The 20,458-nt window shown below is 41.7% G+C and overlaps 1 protein-coding gene across 5 annotated transcripts in view; it reads left to right on the top strand.

Moving 5' to 3' along the window:
• Nucleotides 1-20,458, top strand: part of CROCC (ciliary rootlet coiled-coil, rootletin) — a 312,203-nt gene that overhangs the window by 20,395 nt on the left and 271,350 nt on the right. For all 5 annotated transcript variants that reach the window (XM_069240717.1, XM_069240716.1, XM_069240714.1 and 2 more), the window contains exons 2-3: nt 3,810-3,951; nt 5,817-5,965. In XM_069240717.1, coding sequence (XP_069096818.1) covers nt 3,810-3,951; nt 5,817-5,965 — 291 coding nt within the window. The remainder of the gene's footprint in view (nt 1-3,809; nt 3,952-5,816; nt 5,966-20,458) is intronic.

The following is a 20,458-nucleotide window of genomic DNA, read 5'->3' as shown; positions in this document are numbered from 1 at the left end:
CAGAGATAGTCTGGGACACTTTAAAAGCCGGAATACGTGGTGAAACATTGACATTTTAGTATAAAAAAGCAAAAAAGCACCCAAAACAGAGTAAAAGATCTTCAAATGAAACTGAGGGTATTGGAAAGACAGTTGGTTATGGCGATAGAAACAGGGGGTGATGTTAAAAAGGTTCAGGAGGAAGTTGTAATAGCTAAAGCCGCAATTACCGAAACTATGACCCAAAGAATAGCAGAGAAATATCTAGCGCAGCGTTCATTAGGATACGAGTATGGAGAAAAATCCGGGCGTTTATTAGCAATACGGGCAAGCCAGAAAATAGCATCCGGGACCATTAGAGAGATTAAAGATTGGCAAGGACAAATGGTTGTAGAAGTGGATCAAATTAGGAGGGTTTTCCACAGATATTATACGGAACTGTATGATGACACATCTATATTTTCAGAGGAAGAAATGCTGAGATTTTTAACCCCTATCAAAGTCAATAAATTATCGGAGAGTGATACTTTATATTTAGGGGAACAGATAGATATCTCGGAAATTGACAAAGCATTGGGTGATTTAGCCACGGGTAAAGCCACAGGCCCCGATTCAATTCCTTTAGAGTTTTATCAAACATTTAAAGCCATATTGTTTCCGGTAATGATAGAACTGTTTATTCAGGTACAGAATGGAGGGGCAATTCCGCCATCATGGGATATGGCTAATATTGTAATGTTTTTGAAGAAAGGGAAACTCGCATCAAACCCGGCGTCATACAGGCCAATTACACTAATTAATAGCGACACTAAAATATATTCAATGATATTAGCCGCTCGACTATCTCGTGTGATCAGGAAGATAGTTTTTCCTAGTCAACATGGGTTTGTGCCTGGAAGGGATACTACTGATCATATCCGAAAAGTTATTGCACTTTTGGACGCTACAGAAGTGGCTCAGGAGCCGATGGCAGTTGCATTATTAGATGCGGAAAAGGCGTTTGACCGGGTGTGTTGGAAGTACCTATGGCATGTAATGGAGTATTATGGATTAGGGAAGAAATTTATTGCAGCAATAAGGGCTCTATATAGATCACCGGTAGTTAAAATACAACTAATGGGGGGACAATCGGAGAGTGTCCAGGTTAAGAGAGGTAGTAGACAGGGATGTCCATGTTCTCCGCTCCTGTTTGCTGTATATATAGATCCCTTGCTTAGAAAGATTAAAGATAACAGCAAGATTCCACCAATTCATAGGCAGGGATGGGATATAAAAGTTCTAGCATATGCAGATGATATTGCTATACTAACCCCCACCCCTGATCCGGCATTGAGAGAGGTTGAAAAGGTGTCAATGAAGTTCGGAAGATTTTCTGGATATCTTCTAAACAGAGATAAAACACAGATATTGATTAATCAATATACCAGCACTCAGGATACACGAAGGGTCGACCATGCAGTATATCTGGGCATAGATATTACGCCGCAAGTAGAAGAAATTGTTAAATTAAATCTGGATCCCATACTTGCTAAAGCAAGACAAGATATGTGTAGATGGAATAATTTACATTTAACCATCATGGGGAGGTGTAACATGGTAAAAATGATTTTCCTCTCTAAGCTGCTGTATTTGTTCCGGGCTGTACCATTGAGCTTCACTAATTTCAGATTTAAAGAGATAGATAGAGTGGTTATGAGATTCATCTGGGCATATGGTAAATGTAGAAGAGCAAGTAAATTCATGTCACTTTCCCGAGAAAGGGGGGGGTGGTCTCTGCCGAATATAAAATTATACCAAATGGCGGCAGCCTTTCAGTATATGCGCCCTTTATGGGGTTCTAAGAAAGGAGGGATTCCAGAAGAGGATTGTCCTAACATATACGAGCTGCAGATAGGTGCAACAGCTAATGGATGTCTGGTAACTTTTCATGAGCCCGGGTACTACAAGAAAACTCGATATAAGGTATTGGAGGCGGCCTATAAGTGCTGGCGGTCATGGTATAAAAAGAAAGGATTCGGCAGATATAATTATTATACCATGATCAAAAAGAATCCATTGCTCCCCGACATATTCAAGGATAAATGTATGGCAAGCTGGGTCTCAGCAGGTATAGAGAGGCTGGGGAATCTCTTTGATAACTCTGGGGTTAAGGTATTTGTTGATCTACAGAAGTGTTATGGTTTAGAGCGTAGGGATTTTTTTAAATACCTTCAGATACGAGATTTCCTTTTAAGGAAAACAGGAGGGGTGCAGGGATTTAGGAGCGTTCAATTGCTGGATGATATGGTGACTAATCCTAATATATCAATCAGGTCAATCTACCGATTATTAATGATAGAACAGCCCGATGATTTAGAGAAGAACTGTGAAAAGTGGAGTAGGAAACTGGAAGACAGGAGTAAAATCTTTCTAAGGTCATTAGAATTGGGACATACTATTCTACTCTCCTCCTCCCTCCAAGCGCAACATTATAAAACTGTGTTTGATTTGTATCATACCCCAGCTCATCTTGTTAAATGGGGTAGTTTATTGGGAACAAGCTGTCCAAGATGTGGGATGTATGAAATAGATATTGTACACATGATGGCTACATGCGGGGAACTGAAGGATTTGAAGGAGGGCATTCAATCTGTATTGAAGGAAATTCTGGGATTTGATCTAATCCTTACCCCCGAGGCAATGGTTTTAGGGGTTATGGGTGATACGGACAATCTATATGAAGCATTTATTTTTGTGGCCATGGCAGTATTTCGATTGTGTATAACATCCGCCTGGCTCAATGTCCGACCCCCGACCTGGCAACAATGGTTGGCCAGATTATTGTCTGTGTATTATTTGGAGATAGCATTGTATGAACGGAAAGGGAAATATGCGAGGAGGAAAGGGAAGGCAATATGGGGGGCATTTCAGGATTGGATTTTTGTTCATAATGATTAAATGTTTAAATTGAAATTACATGTCACCATTTAAGAGATGGATATTTGTCTTCTAAAGGTTTATCCCCTGCTGGGTTTAATCTGCTGTATTTTCTTATTTTTATCTGTTGTATGATACCTTTCCATTATAAAAAAAAGAAATAAAAAAAAAAAAAAAAGATTATCGGCATAATAAACTCCATACCCAGAGTAGAGCAAAGCACTCCATTCCAGAGAGTTAATCAGGTAATGAAATCGGAAACCCAAAAATATACTGGTGTACAGAATTGTCTTGGAGGACTAATTCTAAAATGCAAATTTTATCAGAAAATCATATCCAAGTCATATAAGCTTTTTCAGGGCACCATATTTCCATTACTGCTTGTTATCAGAGTAAAACCCAGGTAGTAGAATATAACCAGAAGAATAAATGGTAGTGATTGAAACGTAGGGTAACACTAAATTCCAAATAAATTAATGTTGTTAGAAGAATAAATATAAATACCTAAGTCTGATTTGTGTAATGTGCCCTAATAAGTGATTGTTATTAAAGGAATATGTTCTTGGTAAAATCGGAACACCAGAACAATACATTCCTGTGAAACGATATTAGCAGGTGACAATTTAATTTGTATTTGTTTCATTATATGTATAGCAAACATAGAGCTTTTGGAGGCAGCTGTTCATGATGCTTTTAGTTACTCAGTAGTCTTACGTGGGCTGTCCTGCAGGTACCTTTACCACATGCTGGTCTGTCACTGCTATTCAAGCTTTTCTGTACTCCAGACGCTTTCTGTCCAAGCTCCACTGGCTCTGTGATCTTTGTGGTGCCTTGCTGCACTCTGTGCATGTCTGCTTGTACATCTATTGGTCACTGAACTTCCTCACTTCAGCTGTCCTTCCTTGTGCCCCCAGAAGTTGGAGAGCAGCATCTTGAATTCTTCTGATGATAAGAGCTTTACGTTACGTGGGAACTCTGAGGCTTCCCCGGCGACGAGCCTGCCTGCCAGGATACGGGAAATTGTAACCAAGAACCTTGCCGAGCAGAAGACCCCAGGTACGTTGGTCAAGCTAATCAGATGCCAAGTATTCTGGTTTCTATCCTAACCCTCTCCACACATGCTTTATATGGAGTTTTCACCAGGCGCTTTTCTGACTTGTCCCTGTCTGAATTGTGGTTTTTTGCCTGATATCTTATTTGTTTCTGAGATTTACCACAATTCTGAGGAGACAGAGACAACTTTCCAGGGGCAGGCACACATTGAGGCCAAAGGGCCTGATTCCTGATAATTCTTAAACTGAATGTACTAGACACAGATGGACTCCCTAAGAAGAGTCACATAAAGATCAAGAAACATAAGAAGGGTTTTTGACTTTGTTTGGAGAAGTTCAATAAATCTGTATTCTTGTTCCTTCTTTACAGTGCTTTTTAAAAGCACTAATTAGAGACTTACTGGATGAAGTTATTTGTAATAGGTCCAGAGGAAGATAGCCTTACTTAGGATATGCCAGAATGGAAATCTCCCCACCCCCTGTCCCTGTTAGCCAATCCAGAATCCCTCACAAAGCCCTCCACTACACTGGACCGGCCTACCTCAACGAACGAGTCAACTTCCACATACCAACTCGACAGCTCGGCTCCACCGACTTCGCCCTTGCTACAGTCCCCCGCATCCAACGCACCACCTCCGGCGGCAGATCCTTCTCCCACCTTGCCACCAAAACTTGAAACTCCCTCCACATCAACCTACGCAAGACCCAGGACCTCCTAACCTTCAGAAAGCACCTCAAAACATACATGGCTTTTCGAGCAGTAACCGCCCTCTCCCCATCCCCAGCGCCTTGAGGCCCTACCGGGTGAGTAGTGCGCGTAAGAAATTTATTTGATTGATTGACTGATTGATGGAGAATCCAGTGAGAGATTATTATTAAAGAATATATTCATAGTAAAATCGGCATTCTAGAACAATACATTCCTGTAACACGATTTTACCGGAGGATGATTTCAGATATTCTACTTGGAATAGCAAAAGAATGGAGGAAAAATGTAATTCTTTTATAGTACATGGAGGTTATATCCTAACTTATTCTTACATACAGAAACATTATGCGTGTGTCGTGGACGTGAAATATGCAAAAACCTATTTATACATCTTTTAATATGGGTCTGCGACTGGACTTTTGGTTAGTGCTTTCCATTTGAGTCCCAGCTACAGTGAGAAATTAATTTAAGCTGTGAGCAAAGCAAAGCCCATTACTTGTGGGAGTTGTGTTGTCCAGACCTCTCACTGGAAATAGAGCTTCTTGTAGGCTAGTTCTCATTGGTTGTCCCCAAGTAGGCACATTGCCTATCCCATGGGCTCAGATGGTGCAGGACAAGAGAGAGTCTTCAAACCTGATGTCCCATCCCTTCAGGTGAGGTTGTGGGTAGCCTGTCTGACTATATCATGAGATCAGCCCACTTCAACTTAAGTTCCTTTTAAATGAACAAACAGGGAACGCAGTATAACAGTAAGTAGTTGACGCTCCATGGTACAAGAATGTTGTGACTCTAACGTTGGGGTTTCCTGGCTGTTATATGTAGTGGAGAGAGACAAGCTTGTCTACTATTTCCCCTGCCTTTTGTAGTGAATATCTGAAACCGTAAGTGAAACGATAGATAATCTTTCTACCAAGCCACTCTTCAGAATATTGAAACTGTAACAGAGGGGTGATATGGTGGTGTTTAAAAGAGACTATACTTTGGGAGGTGTGAATTGTTGGGCGTGATATAGCAAATAAATCCTTAGAGACTAGCAGATGTAGGGGGCAATTTGGGGGTATGAGATACCACCTCTCAGCTCTTCAAGTAGGGTAGTTACTGTCAGGATCTCATGAATATAGCTTCTCTGATGTTGTTTCCTTTTTCTCGTCAACGCACAGAACCACCAGACGAGATGTCATCTCTATTATCCGTGCAGGAGGAGAACCGTATCTTACAGCAGGAACTGTCTCGTGTGGAGGACCTGTTGGCACAGAGCCGGGCAGAACGAGATGAGCTGGCCATCAAGTACAATGCTATCAGTGAGAGGGTAGGTGGACGTTGGTAGTGGACTAGGCTGTCTGGGGTTATCTCGCTCTATGTTCTTGGTCGGGTAGGTCCCACCACTGAAATGTGCTCACAGCAATGTTAAGAGGTTTTATGTGAATTCCATCACATCAGAAAGTTCAATCATAGCTATCCAACTATTCTAATGTAATTAGAAATCCTGGAGTTGATGTTCCAAATTTGAAGGTAGAATCAGAATTTTTGCAGGGTCATTTATACATTAAGTATTGTACTCCGATGTAGATTTACAATTCTACGAAGGGTTGGGGCACTTGAAATTATCTGTCTTTTAACTGACCGAATTTGGGCCCTATCTTTGCTATGCAGAGAATAGAGAAAAATACAAATACAGCCTCCATCTGTGGAACCTGAACCGATCTTGCCCCAAAGAAAATAATGCATCTCATTGACCCTGAATAACGGAATGGAAAATCCTTAAATGTACCCAAAACATATTTTTGCCAAATCCCTAGTAGCCTTAAGAGCTCAGTCTCTTAAAATGTGGCAACTTACACCATATATTTGGACATTGCAAAAGGTCCAATCTTTTGACCGTTTCTTTTGGGACTTTTCAGGACGGAGCATGCCAGGTGAGGTTGTTAGTGCACGGGTTGATCCTTCCGCTTTAAAAGTAGCGTAGAGTTCATTCTATTTGGTGAATGGTCTGGATTCCTGAAATATACTATTATGTTCCATTTACATATGTGCCTAGGTAATCAAAGATTTCATAACCCTCGTTTGGTATCACAGTTATTGATTTTAAATATGCAACCTCCATTCCTGGTTTAAAGCTCCAAGACTATTCTTTGTCATGAAATCTGTTCACTGATTGATAAAAAGTGTCATCAATATATTGGAATATCAATTGTAAAATTATGCTTTAAAACCAACGCTACGTAGTTATTTTGGCTAATTTGCTGTAGACCCCCGTCAATGCATTTTACAATTTAGCACAATTCATATGGAAAGTCATAATTCGGACTAAAATTAGCACCATGATTACATGTTCTGAAGCCATACACCAGAAACATAAGATGTTACCAATACCTCTTCTCATATTCTTATTGGAGGCAAGAGAAGTGCCTGATGAGGATCACAGGCATCTTAGAATGCGCAAGAGCAGTCATTGAGAACCATGACTAATTATTATTTGGTGTGCCATTTTACCGAAGGCCACATTCATGTAAAAAAAATTGGATAGGGGTTCTAATAAGGACATATGCCATATGCTTTATTGGCTCTTCCTACTCAAAGGTCTCTGAATCAAAATCCACACAATCAGAGTCCCAGAAGGATCAGGTTGCAGGGCGCCACAGCTTTGAATAATAGTTTTGCCCATTTCTCCTTATTTGACTTGCACTCGTCGAGCTCTCTAGGCAGCAGTTTCACCAGGTGCTTCTGAGGCAGTGACATTTCAGTAAAGTTGCTTTTACCTAGATGGTTTGCTTCATTAAGTTCAAGCACAGTCTTACCTGAGCTTGGCTATTTGATAGCAGCAAGCCAGCCCTATTGCAATGCAGTTTGAAAACCCATTGGACAAAATCTTGGTTGGTGCAATGATAACTTCCTGGCTCTTCAACTGAAATCTGTGAGGACCTTTCAGCCTACTGGCATTTTGAGTCACTATGACATATTTACATTCTGAGTGGCACCATTGTGACCTACTCTGATTTTTGTTGTTGGTCATGACACTGTTATCTTGGCATGGGTGGTCACGTGTTCAGGATCCAGGGTGGTGACAAAGCATTGTGAAAGACCTATTGATCTTCTTAGGCTTCCGCTTTAAGCCAGCATAAGGTTTTGAGCATGTAGGTGATTCGCTTTTAGCAAGAGGGAGCTTACTTTTAAGTAGAGGCAATTTTTTGTCATTTAGGTTTACCACTTTGACAAACCGGAACTCTCTTTGAACCATACTAATATAATGTAATCCCCTATGAGCAATGTAGTTTGAGGGAGGTGTGGAAAAAATTGAACTTCTGTTGTCCTCTTAGCTATTCATTTGAGGAGTCCCAGAGCTGTATATCACTTTCAGGTGGGTAATAAGACATGCTGAAGTTGGATAGTGCTACACACCCATAAACTCCGGAGGAACTCCAACGAATACATTCTTGGCAGGGTAGGAGCAGCGCTTTAAATGGGCCGATACTGAGTACCGGAACTTTCATTTTGAGAGGGAAAGTACCTGCACATCATACTGCCCTTCATAAGAAAAACGTAATACTTTTAATTGGAGAGTCCCAGCACTTCTCAGAAACAATCAGGTACACTGGTACATAGTACCTGCACTTCTGTTTTTCCATTTCATGCACTGGGTAGGAGTTTAGTGTAACAAAAAATGGAACCACAGCTGATAAATCCCCAATGCTATGCATGCATAGGCTGGCGCTTCAGCACGTGGCTTGAGTTACAGTCCTCAGCAGTTCCACAATTTAGCTAGATTCGGTTGTCCTAAACACTCAAACATACATTGTCTCTCTAGATTCAAACCCCATTTCAATATTGGGCTGAGGAAGGAGAGAGAAGGACCCCATCTCAGAAGCCAGACCCGTTATAGCAAAGCCATTACACTTTTTGGTTGAGCCATCTGTTTGGTTTGGACGGTCCTTACTCCTTCCTATTCTTCTGGACATTCTCCATTTTTGTGCTTTAGAAACCTTTTAAGCTTCTTTATCATTCAAACAACTGTTTTCACTGAGAAGGCATTGTGAAAAAATGGCTGCCTAGCTGGGAAATCAAACAGCCTCAGTGGCTCCAGGAGAGCACTTGCCTATCAGAAAGAGAGTAAAGAGTTTGTCAGAAAAGACACATTATCGAACTTGAGGGCAATTCATTGAGTACAGCTTGTAGATCGTTATTATCATTGCAGTCAGAGTCTCCACCTTTTGACGTTGTCCTTAAAACTGGACGTCCGCCGCTGTGGTGTCAGGATAATGTGATTCAATGACGATCTAACAAAGCAGGGAAACCTCGAAATTGAACCTTGTTTTCTTGGTTCCTGATAGCACTTTAGGCACTGAGCCATATCTCCTTTTGCAGTGCCTAGTCGGGAGCGTCTCGAGTTTTCTGGTCTCAATGTGTGCACAAACCCTACATGCTGCACAGTTGCAGCAGCAAGAGGAAGTACCAAGAGGCAAATTCCTGGTCTTCAGGGATGCACATGTGGAGGCACTGATTCTAACTGGAGGCAGCTATGCTGTACTTCCTGACCCCAGTACAGAGGTTACAACCATGGTGGGTAAACATTTGCTGTCTAAATGATGTGCCAAGTCGAGGGGTTGCTGCAGCTGCCATCTCACACTCTTTCAAACAATCAGAAATTTCACGTTTTGTATTTTTCTTTATTCGCAGTTTAAAGTACATTACATGGTACAGTGCAGAACAATTATTAAAAGATCTCTGGACCAGATAAGTAGATGTATGTCTGCATTCTATACCTGTATAACAATAATGCAAATCAATGTGCAACAAATGATCCATTAATAGTCAGAATGATAGTCAATATTATCCGCCACATAATAACTCGAGATTACCGTAAATAGCCCCAAAAGAAACACACAAGTAATGCAAAGTTCAGCCAATCAGTAATTTCACTTTGCTGGTCAGTACGCTCTTGATTTCCTGAGACCTTTTAGTTGAGCCATGATAGCATTATGCAAACCTGGCCAGTACTCTGCTGATTTGCTGACATGGCACTTTAAAACACCACAGCAACATTTTATCTACTAGGACAATCTTCTATTGACTGTTCGGATCTTTGATTTTATGTTAGGATTACATTTTCGGTGGGCCTCGGAACATCATCCTGGCACTAAGTAGAGATCTTTTTTTTTTTTTTTTTTTGTTTATGTTTATTGAGAAGTACATGTCAATATACAGACTGTGTAAGTAGAGATCTTAGGTTGGCAAAATGGTGCCACTCGGTTCTAACAGATTTAGAAAATGCTTTTTGAACCATTGAAGAAAACATACAAATGAACTCTGAGCAGGCGCTATCTGAAAGATTAGGCACCAGTTGAACTAAAATTCCACACTTTTATTAAAAAAGTAAGTGGAATTGCAAGAGTACAGGGAAAGTTTACCATTGGAGAAAATGACACAAGAAACTGTCATTGTCATCATTGTTTGTTTGGGTTCTCTTGCTATATCCTTGATGAGTGGATTGAGTGAGTGCTCATTTGTCTGTGTGCCGCATCTTATACTTTATTTCCTCTTATTTATTCTGTCTATCACTATGAATTACCTTTAACCTTCTCTCTCATTGCCTATTTTGTTTCCCTGCTTCCCTTTTATATCACTTTGGGCCTGACCTAGTTCTTGGTGTACAATGTACTCCGTCACAACAACAACGGAAATCTTGTCTGCCGAAATATAAATCCCATAGGATATAATGGGATTTATATTTTGTCGGACAGGAGTAACCTGTCCCCAAGAACTAAATCAGGCCCTTTGTCTCTAAAACCTATACCATAACAGTTTGTGGCCTCTCTTTACCCTCGTGTATTTCTGCTCAAAATATGTCTGTTTCTCAATTCCAGTGGCTACTCTCAGTAATCCAAACAGACACTTCTGGAAATGAACCCTTCCAGGTCCTGTCCAGCTTAGAAATTGAAAGACTATCAAATCCAGCTCTTGCACAAGTAAAGCAGTCAAATTTAATGTGAGATAATAATAGCAACACTTAAATGAAGCACGAATGTTTACAATGATGAGGGAACACATCGTATAAGCAAGACGAAAATATTGTGCCCCACTAACTGATGACTCCTACTCTTCTCCTCTCAATGTCAACCACTGAGTTCTCCGCAACTACTGCACCCAACCTATGCTCCAGCTTGCCTGAGATAACAACAGGATACATGACTCCATGATTCCTTCAACCTCAAAAGATGCACTTACTGAATTGTCTTATCGGATAAGAATAAAGAAACCCTCTATTGAGTGGTGAACACCACCCATTCAGGAGCAATTTAGGACATTTTAAAATTACAGTAGAAGGGTGATCCTAGTTAAACTGCTTCTTCATCTGCAGCTGCAACGTTATTTCCACCTTGGTACCTATATGGTGCATTCAGGTTATATTCTTGGACTACCACCTCGATGCCTGTGACTCCAGTGCCTCAAAACCTGTGTATGGGAGTGTGGTCCACCCAGACACTAGAGCTGGAAGACAGGCATGGACTGAGACATTGAGTCTTGGAACACTGATACGGACTGAGGTACTGCACTTGGGAGGCACAAATATCGGCTGAGACACGGGGTCTGGTGCTCACAGACTTGGACTCAGACACTAGGTCTGGAAGATATACAAGGACTCAGTCACTGGATCTGCTAGGCACAGGTATGGACTGAGGTACTGGAGCTGGAAACAAAGATATGGCTTCAGACACTGGGTCTAGGACTCACATACATGTACAGAGACACTTGGCCTGGGAGGTACAGGCATGGACTCAGACATCGAGTCTGGGTCCTTGATACATACACGGACTCGGTCACTGCTTCTGGGAGACACTGATTTGGACTGAAATACTAGATCTTGGGACTCACACGTGGACAGCGACTCTGGGGCTGGGAGGCACTGGCGTGGGCTGAAACAACGGGGCGGGAGTTGCATACAACGACCCTGTCACTGGGGCTGGGAAATGTAACCGTATTCACTGTAGCCGGGAGAAATTTAGGCGGCGAGAAGCACGCACCGTGACTGGGAGACGCAGGCACTGGAACTGGAACTGGAAGAAACTGGGGCCAGCAGGCACAGAAATGTGGTTTGAAGACCAGATTCCCAGCTCCCTTGACCCACGTCACGTTACCCCCGCACACCTTTGCGGGCAAAGCAAGTATATTTATAGACATCCACATATCCCTACTTATTTTTCACAGTCGTTCTCCCCATCTTTAACCTGTTCCCCCTCCCCCTTTTCTCTTTCTTCGTCATTTGACTCCATCTCCACGCAGCCCCCTTTCCCTCCCTCCTCCCGTCACTTTTACTCTCAGTCTCTTAGGCCTGCCCAGGCTGGTCCTGATGGTGCTGCTGTCAGAGGCGTGCTGGGACATGTCCGACTAAGACTCAGTGCCTCTCTGATCATTGATGTGCACAGCCCGAGCTGTGCTGCTTTACCCCCCGGACTGAGACCTGACACCCACCAGGACCAAGGGAAGGAGTGAAATGACAGTATTAGAGGGGATTCTTAAAGAGATGTCTTTATCCTGGAGTGTGCTCATTGAAGCACTCGACTTCGCATGAAGGAGGAGGAGTGTACAGGCACAGGGCAAGGGGACTTATGAGCTCAGTCTTTTGCCCTTTCTTCAGCTTTGCTGTGGCTTATAAATAGGAATTACATTATAGTGATGCGCCCACTGGGCTTGTTGGTAAATATTTTTCTGAGGACTGTTATTATGACATGAATTGCTCCCTTAATGAGAGTCGTACTATGACTATAAAAGTGATGTTTTAATCAGAGTAGGTCAATGTAATAGGAAGTACGTCCTTCAAAATAAATTTTAAAAAACTTCAGTAAGAAGCTGCTTATAATACATGCGTGCATTATGGATGTATTTAAACAGTGCAGACCTAACCATGCACATTGCCTAGGGCAAAGAACACAGGCGGAAACTGTTCACTTGGAGGAAAGGGAAGAGGTGTCGGACTCCTCAAAGATGAAGTGCATCTATGGTTTCAAGATATAGAATTGTTTAAAGAGGTCTGTTATCTCTTTTCTGAACTATAAGAGGGCTAGGACGGTCCTGGTGCATATAGATGTAGTTCAAGAGCACGTGTGTGTAAATGGACAACGTTTTTTTCCATTTTTTTCTTTTTTCTTTTTTCCTGGAGTCTTTGGTGTTCTGACTGGGTGTGTCACCTGGAGATAATGAGCTTGTATACTAAATCAGCGATGGTGCTGATCATAATGGCTTTGTAATTAATGCGGCGGATTTTGAAAATGGTGTAGGCTGGGAGGTGGAGCCAGTGGAGTTCCATCAGTGTGGAGTGAAATATTTGAATGTCTGCAGGTCCTGCTGCGGGTCTTAGGTTCCTTTTCAGGTGGTGTCTGGGAGGTCATGGAGCAAGAAATTGTCCTCCTGGTATTGTGAGAATATGAAGGCTTGGACTAAAGATGTTTACTTACATTATTTAGCAGAGAAGCTGATGCCAGGCCATCTTGGTATGTTTGGGTTCCCTGGGGTGGAGGTGGTGTCCAGGGTGAATCCGAGCAATGGCATTGGATAATAGTTGGAGTTGGCCTTGTCTGAATTATGTTATTGAGCCAGGTTTGAACCATATTTTGTTTGTGTTTTGCTGAATAGGATTTATTCTGTTTTGTGCAGGTGGGTTTCATTTAAATCCTGGGCTGGGTGTGCTCCAAGCAGTGGTTGAGATTTGGATGTCAGAGATGGAGGAGTCCTTCAACTACTGTGTCATCAACTGTGTCATCAACATATTGGGGAATGTTATTGTTAGTGAATAGAGGTTTGAGGGGCTCTGTGAAGCAGTTGAACAGGATCTGGGACCTGCTGGTCCTACTGAGGGCACAGAAGGTCACTTGAAGCTTCTGGGGTTTAGAGATGCACATGTGGATGAACTAGTGTGGATTTGAAAAGTAGGAGAACCAACAAATGACAGTTACAGAAGATTCTATCCGGACTTCAGGATTTGGATTAGGATGGAGTGATTGGCAATGTCAAAAGTAGCAGATGGGTCAAAACGTATCAGGAACAGAGGCCATCTTTGTCTGTGGGGATGGCATTTTTTATGGTTTATAACTTAGCATTTTCAGTTTTTTTGCAAGCGTTATCTTGAGCCAGGTAGTCATGCAGGCGATGTTTGTTTGATAATGCAGTTGGAAACTGAATACTTTTTAATGATCTTGCTGTTGAAAGGTATATGGTTGCGAACAAGTAGTTTGTGTGGTCATCTGGGTCTGTGGGTAGCTTTTTCAGGACTGGAGGTAGGCTGTAGAATATCTTGAGAGACTCTAGGAACATTTATTTGGTGATGGAGTTGTTGACGATAGTGAGTAGGGGGTGGGTGTTAATGAAAGAGAGTTTCACTGTATTCATAGGGAATGGCTTTGAGAGAGTTAAGAATGTGGTTGAGGTCTGTTAGAGTGAGTAATTTGAAGGATGACCATTGTGGGTATTCAGCAGAGGGGTTAGAGGCTTGCTGGTGAGTGGTGAGATCTTCTATATTTTTAGCGAAGGTGTGTTTTATATAATTCCATCCCTCTATGGAGTGTGGAGTTGGAGGATCCAGCAGTGGGTTGATTGATTGTCTAGAAGAGCGTTTGTTTTTGTTCGTTACTTCATTTATGACGCTGATGTAGTATTTGACTTAAACTGATGTAATGAGTTGTCTGCGTGTTGCATAGAGCAGCATGAGTTTGTCTCTCCTTTCTTCAAATAGTCTGTTTGCTGTTAGTGAAGAGTACCAAGGTGTTGATGGTTTTGTTTTGACCTTGAGTGTCTTTGTTGGTACTTGGATGTTCCTTTGGTTTTCCTGCAGTGAACTGAAGTTGTTGAGAAGGGTGTTAAACTATAACATTGAGGACATGCTAATATGGCAGGAAATACATTGTAGGTGTTGGTTTGATTCCCTGGAGAGTCTGCGAAGGGTATGAAGATTTTGTGCACTCTGAGAAGACTTTAGCATGAATATCTATTGTAGACCCAGGAGATCTGTATTTATACATCTGTTTTTAGGTCTATATGACCTCAAAGAAGAATCTCCTAGGGAGTGGCACCCAGTGATTGTATAAAGACGTTGCCTAGAGTATGTTTTGTATGTTAATGGGATGAATTTCCACTACTCTAAGTAGTAAAGCTATAGCAGGCCACTGATGATATTCAGGACCCTTTGCGGAAATGAGATCGACAGTTCAGTTCCTTCATATTAATGGAATGAGCTGGATCATAATCTTCTTTTTATGTCTGTTGCAGGGTACATGGTTCATCTTGATCAAGGTCACTAGAATTATGCGGCAAAGAAGGAACAAATGTGGCAAGAGTGACTACATTTTGTGGCAAGAAAATGCAAATTATGCCGGATAGCGCAGCACATTTTGTTATTTTATTGCTTCATTATTCTCACGTTTATATGCACGTGCACACACCACATAAGAACCAGTTTAAAACCCAAATATAGCAAAAGGCAACTCAGAGGTGACCAGTCAACCTTTGTTAAGGCCTTTCACTGTTTGGCAAGACGTGTAGCTCTGTTTTTTTTTATTTTTATTTTTTTACTTTTAATCCATTTGAGATAGAAGCACATTTTGTTTTGTTAAAACCCTCAAAATATGGGGCAGGTGATATTTGACAAATGCACAATTATGTAGAAAAGGCTGCAGCTGCAAAATTGCATAATTCCACTGGCCCTGCTTTCAATATGTGCACACTTTTGCTCTCTGTAATACTTGTTATAATGTTTCATCAGACGTAAGTAATTTTTTGGGTGCAGGTATGTTAAGTGCATATGGAATCCGTATTGTGGGGGAAATACGGTAGCCAGGTTTTATTACTTAGTAAACTCGGTGCATCCAAAGCAGGAATCTGACAATGATGCCGTGGCCATATGTTTGCATTTCTGGGGTCTATAAATTCTGGGGTCAATAAAATGAGTACCATTGGATTGGGTAACAATAAACATCTCATACAAGCACCAAGAAACACATTGGTGTGAATGGGTGTGGTTTACAAACACACTGGTTGTATGATAGAATATCGAGGTTGATAATATTGACATACAATAATATCCCATCCACTATAATGCCTACTACTACATCATCATGGTAAGTATGTGATTACTGTTCTTATCTCCAAGTCTACTTACTTATACTTGCCTTGTGATGTAGCATTAGGTTGATATGCTGTACTTGAGACCCTTGTCATGGAATACAACGCTTGTGATACAGTAGGGGAGTCCCAATGCATGGGATGGTGTGTTTTATGCTAGTAACTATTTAAAACAGTTAGCCTGAGCCTATGTAAAGCATGTTGCCTTTTGTAAAATCTGTGGGAGCATGAGGATTACTTAGTGTAGGGTACCTTTATTTTTACTGTATTTACTAAGGTTGTACCCAGTCTACCGGTAGCTATGGATATAAATCAGTGTCCCCAGAATAACATCAGTAAGTGGAGTTTTCCGAGTAATTATGGAAGCGTCATACTTGCCACACATTCCTTCATCTGCTGCATTATTTGGGTATTTAAGCAAACAAATGTTTCAGACTGTTCAAAAGTTATTTAACCATGGATTGGCAAAGCCAACAGTTCTAACCTATGCAAGAGCTATTTGCTTTGTCCTTGTGTTTTTAGCCATGGTGTATACCAAAGAGTCTGCTGTTCAGCATGGCCAAAAGTTAGTGGAATTGAGCAGAGTAGATTGGAGTGGCATAGAGTGGCGTAGAGAGTTGTGTAGTGTAGGGTGGGCTGGTGTAAAGTGCATTGGCGTAGAGTGTTGTAGAGTATAGTGGCATGGTGTGCAGTGGCATAGAATTCAGCAGCCTACAATGCAGGGTTGTAGAATACGGTGGGATAGATTAGATTTGCATAGTAGAGTGCCGTGCATAGAGTGTAGTGGTGTAGAGTAGAGCTGAATCACATACAGTGCAGTGGCGTAGAGTTATGAAAAGTAGAATATAGTGTCGTAGAGTGCAGTGCTGCAGAGTGCGGGGGCATAGAATGGAGTGATGCCAAGTAGAGTGGTTTAGAGTTCAGTGGCATAGAATGCATTGGAATAGGATGCAGTTGTGCAGAGTAGAGTGGTGTAGAGTTCAGTGTTGTTGAGTGCAGTGGTGTAGAGTGGCTTATAGTGCATTGGAGTAGAGCGGTGTAGAGTAGACTGGTGTAGAGTGCAGTCGTGTTGAGTACAGTGGTGCAGAGTAGAGAGCAGTGGCATAGAGTAGAGCAGTGCAGGGGCGTACAGTGGAGTGTAGTGACAGAGTGGATTGGTGTTGAGTGCATAGGTGTAAAGTGTTTCAGAGTGCAGCGGCATAGATTTCAACGGCATACAATGGGCGTAGCTTTGAGTGGTGCATATTAAAGTGCAGTGGTGCTACGTGGAGTGGTGCAGGCTAGCGTGGAGTGCAGTGGTGTAGAATGCAGTGGCATGGAATAGTGTGCAGCGGCATATAGTGGAAGGCAGAGTGCAATGGTGCAGAGTAGATTAGATAGAGTGCATTAGTGCAGAGTAGAGTGGCGTATAGTTCAGTAGCACAGAGTGGAGTTGTGCAGAGTAGAGTACAGTGCCCTAGACTGGACGGGTGTAGAGTGCAATGGCAAAGAGTGCAGTGGTGTGCAGTACAGTGAATTAGCTTAGAGGAGAGTGGTGTAGAGTAGAGAGGCTTAGAATGAAGTGGAACACACAGTACAGTGGTGTGGAAAGGTGGAAAGTGGAGTAGTGCAGAGTAGAGTGCAATGGCTTAGAGTGTAGTATGCATGGTGTGGTAGCACACTGCCATTACAGACAACACACTTTCAATTGAAATGTCTATTACATTTGTACACACATAGTTTTACAAATAAAGCTATACAGCACACAAACCATAGCTTGTGGACAATTGCATCACCTAGTATATTGATTTATTTTGATTATACTAAAGTATTTGTTTCTGACACACTTCAAAATTTACAAAAAAATGTGTTTACTTTTTGCTTTCCTAATTCTGATATATTCTTAAATACTTGCACAGTTCATTTAACTGTTGCTCTGTGCTAGTACAAAAAACCCCTTTCCTACTCCCAGGATCCAGCAAGATTTTTACACAAATCCTGTCACTTTGGCGTCAGAGAAAGAAAAGTAAACACCAACCTCCCTCGGAAGACAGAGCCTGACATTTGGCCTTGGGCTTTAAATGCACAGCAAATGTGAAAAGATAAGGACAAGATTTACAGGCCTGTTTATAGAAAGGAGCACTCAGCTAAGAATACATGGAGAGGTAGTGTGGAAAGGCTTTGCTCCTCGAGAGGGACAAACTCATGCTGGACAGCCTCAAACAAATAATGGCAGCAAATGGAAAGCCAGAAAATCTGAGTTACAAACCACAAAGCCAATGGTAAACAACGGGTGGAATATATTCCCAGGGATGGTTTCTGAATGTACCAAAGATGTCTTAAGCAAACCAGTCAGCTGCGCAGTCTGGTAGGCTTCAACCTAAAAAGTAAGACCCTTGGTGCAGCTCAGTATTGGGCACTTTTCCAAGGTTAACTGATCACCTTTCCACTGTTGGTTGATTGAAGTATTAAATGTGTGCTAATGACTTCCGTGCTTTGCCCTGACAGTATTACTGTCCCCAGTTCATAGACATGTGATGTAATTGTGCTTTAGCTTGAGAAAGCATTTTTAAATGTTTTATTTTCAAATGTTGTCACGTAGCACAAATAAATAACAAAATTGACATAGCCACTGTCAGAAACAGAAGTACATGTAACTTGTGATGACAGAGCAATGAAAATTAGGTTTGTGGTGCCCTTATTCCCATTTGGCGTTCCACTATTTCCTGGTGGTGTGGGGGGTTCCACAGCCCCCCCACATTGGGGCCCGGTGGGTCCATCAAAGGGACTGAGTCTCACCATCCAGCGCCTCAGCAGGTGGCGCCCCACCCTCCTCGTCTGTTGAGAAAGCATCTTAACATATATATAATGATTCCCTCTTTATCACGGAAATTATTTCACTCCATATTGCATCACAGGCACTATTCTTATAGTGCAGAAATGTATGTTTTTATGTCTTGAATCTTACAGTTCCTCGTAGTGAGACACTCATATTATACTTAGATAATGTGCAATACTGTGTACTAGTCTAATGGTTCCCAACCTTTTGACCTCTGTGGGCCCCCACTTTATCATTACTGGAACCCAGAGACCCCCAATTAATCATTATTGGAATCCGGGGACCCCCCAATTTAGTCATTACTGAAAGCTGGGGACCTAATCTGTTAATATTATTTTATTTTCTAAGCAGTCGCGGACCCCGGAGGAGGGTTCGCGGAACCCCTGAGATCCCCAGACCGCAGGTTGGGAACCACTGTACTAGCCCATTTTTAATGGAAAAGGGGTGTTTACAAAAGGCCATAGCATATGCTCACTTTGAATCCAAACTAAAAACCAATTTTAAAACATAACTGGGATACCCAGAATAAAATAGGTGCCCCTTTTTTTGCAATAATTGTGTGCATGTAAGCTTGTTTTCTTCTGTAGCCTATTTGTTTTACACAAACTGTTTTACTCAGATTGTCGATTCTATACACAAATACATGTACTTAAACAACAGTATTTTCTATTTTATGTAGTTCTTTGTACAGTCGTATGTGTTCATCAGTCATAGAATTATTATGGACTACATAACACAGAAAATTAAGTAATTTGTGTACCTTCAGATCAGCACCAAGGTGATGCGTTAAAACAAATCAATTGCTTTGTTTTAACCTTGTGATAAATGCAAGTTGAGTCTGTGATAAAATATCTACTAAGGAGACCACAGCTGTGCGCATGGGGGTTTAATCCTTTACGTGTGGATTGCATGTGTAGAATCATGGTGTGTGTACTAAGACAGGACACCCTTGGACCACGCTAATACTTTCCTAGAATTTTAATAAAATGGACAACGGGTAGTTTCAAGAAGGGGGTGCAATTAAGGAACCCTTTCCTCGTGATTCGGAGAGAAGGGAGTGTTAGTAAAATGTTGTGTTCTGTGCTTCTCTGCTGGACAAAATCTGTATTTGTAGGTAAATACCATTTTTATCAAAATCTGCTGCAATTGTATATTTTTCTTTCATAAGAAAACTTTGTGCTTTGCATAGCGTTGTCATCCATTTTGTATCAAAGTGTCAACATTTTAAAACGGGGAAGTAATACTGCCGCAAAACCTGGTGCATACGTTGCCTTTCCTCACTGCATAGTGTATAGTCCGTGCTACTACATCGTTTGGTTCATCTTAGCCACATGATTCCAGTGGTCCTGGATGTACGACTCCTGAACTCTAGCAGAACACAAGGAAAGCAGAGATGGTCCTTGAAATGTTCCTTATCAGCCTCTTAATTGCCCAAAGGGTTCATAACAGAGGGATCTCAAGAGTGATCTTTTTCATCAAATACTACGTGACACTTGCCATTCTTATTTGACGGCAGTATGCGGTATTGTGAGGTGAGAACTCTAAGACAATGGTTACTATAGTCTACTTCTTGTGTCACAAAGAAGGTGATATGATGACTTCCTCGCTATGAAATGATAAGGAGATATCACGTGTAGTAAAAAAACGTACTTCCATGTGAGTGAACAAGCTAGATATGTGGACAGTGTCTCTCGTGTATACCCCGACCTTATCGACCACTTTAGCCGAGCACTTAGCCTATTTCTAGGCGCTCCGTCTATTTTTAAGCACTTACAGCTTTGGTTAATTTGGGAACTGAGATTTAGGTAGGTAGTTATTTGCTCGAGATCGCACAGTTTGTGTGACACGACCAGAACCCCTCTTTCTGCGTCCCAC

This window comes from Pleurodeles waltl, chromosome 6 (genome assembly GCF_031143425.1).
Source record: "Pleurodeles waltl isolate 20211129_DDA chromosome 6, aPleWal1.hap1.20221129, whole genome shotgun sequence".
Taxonomy (NCBI): Eukaryota; Metazoa; Chordata; class Amphibia; order Caudata; family Salamandridae; genus Pleurodeles; species Pleurodeles waltl.
This window is presented reverse-complemented; position numbering and strand designations above follow the sequence as displayed.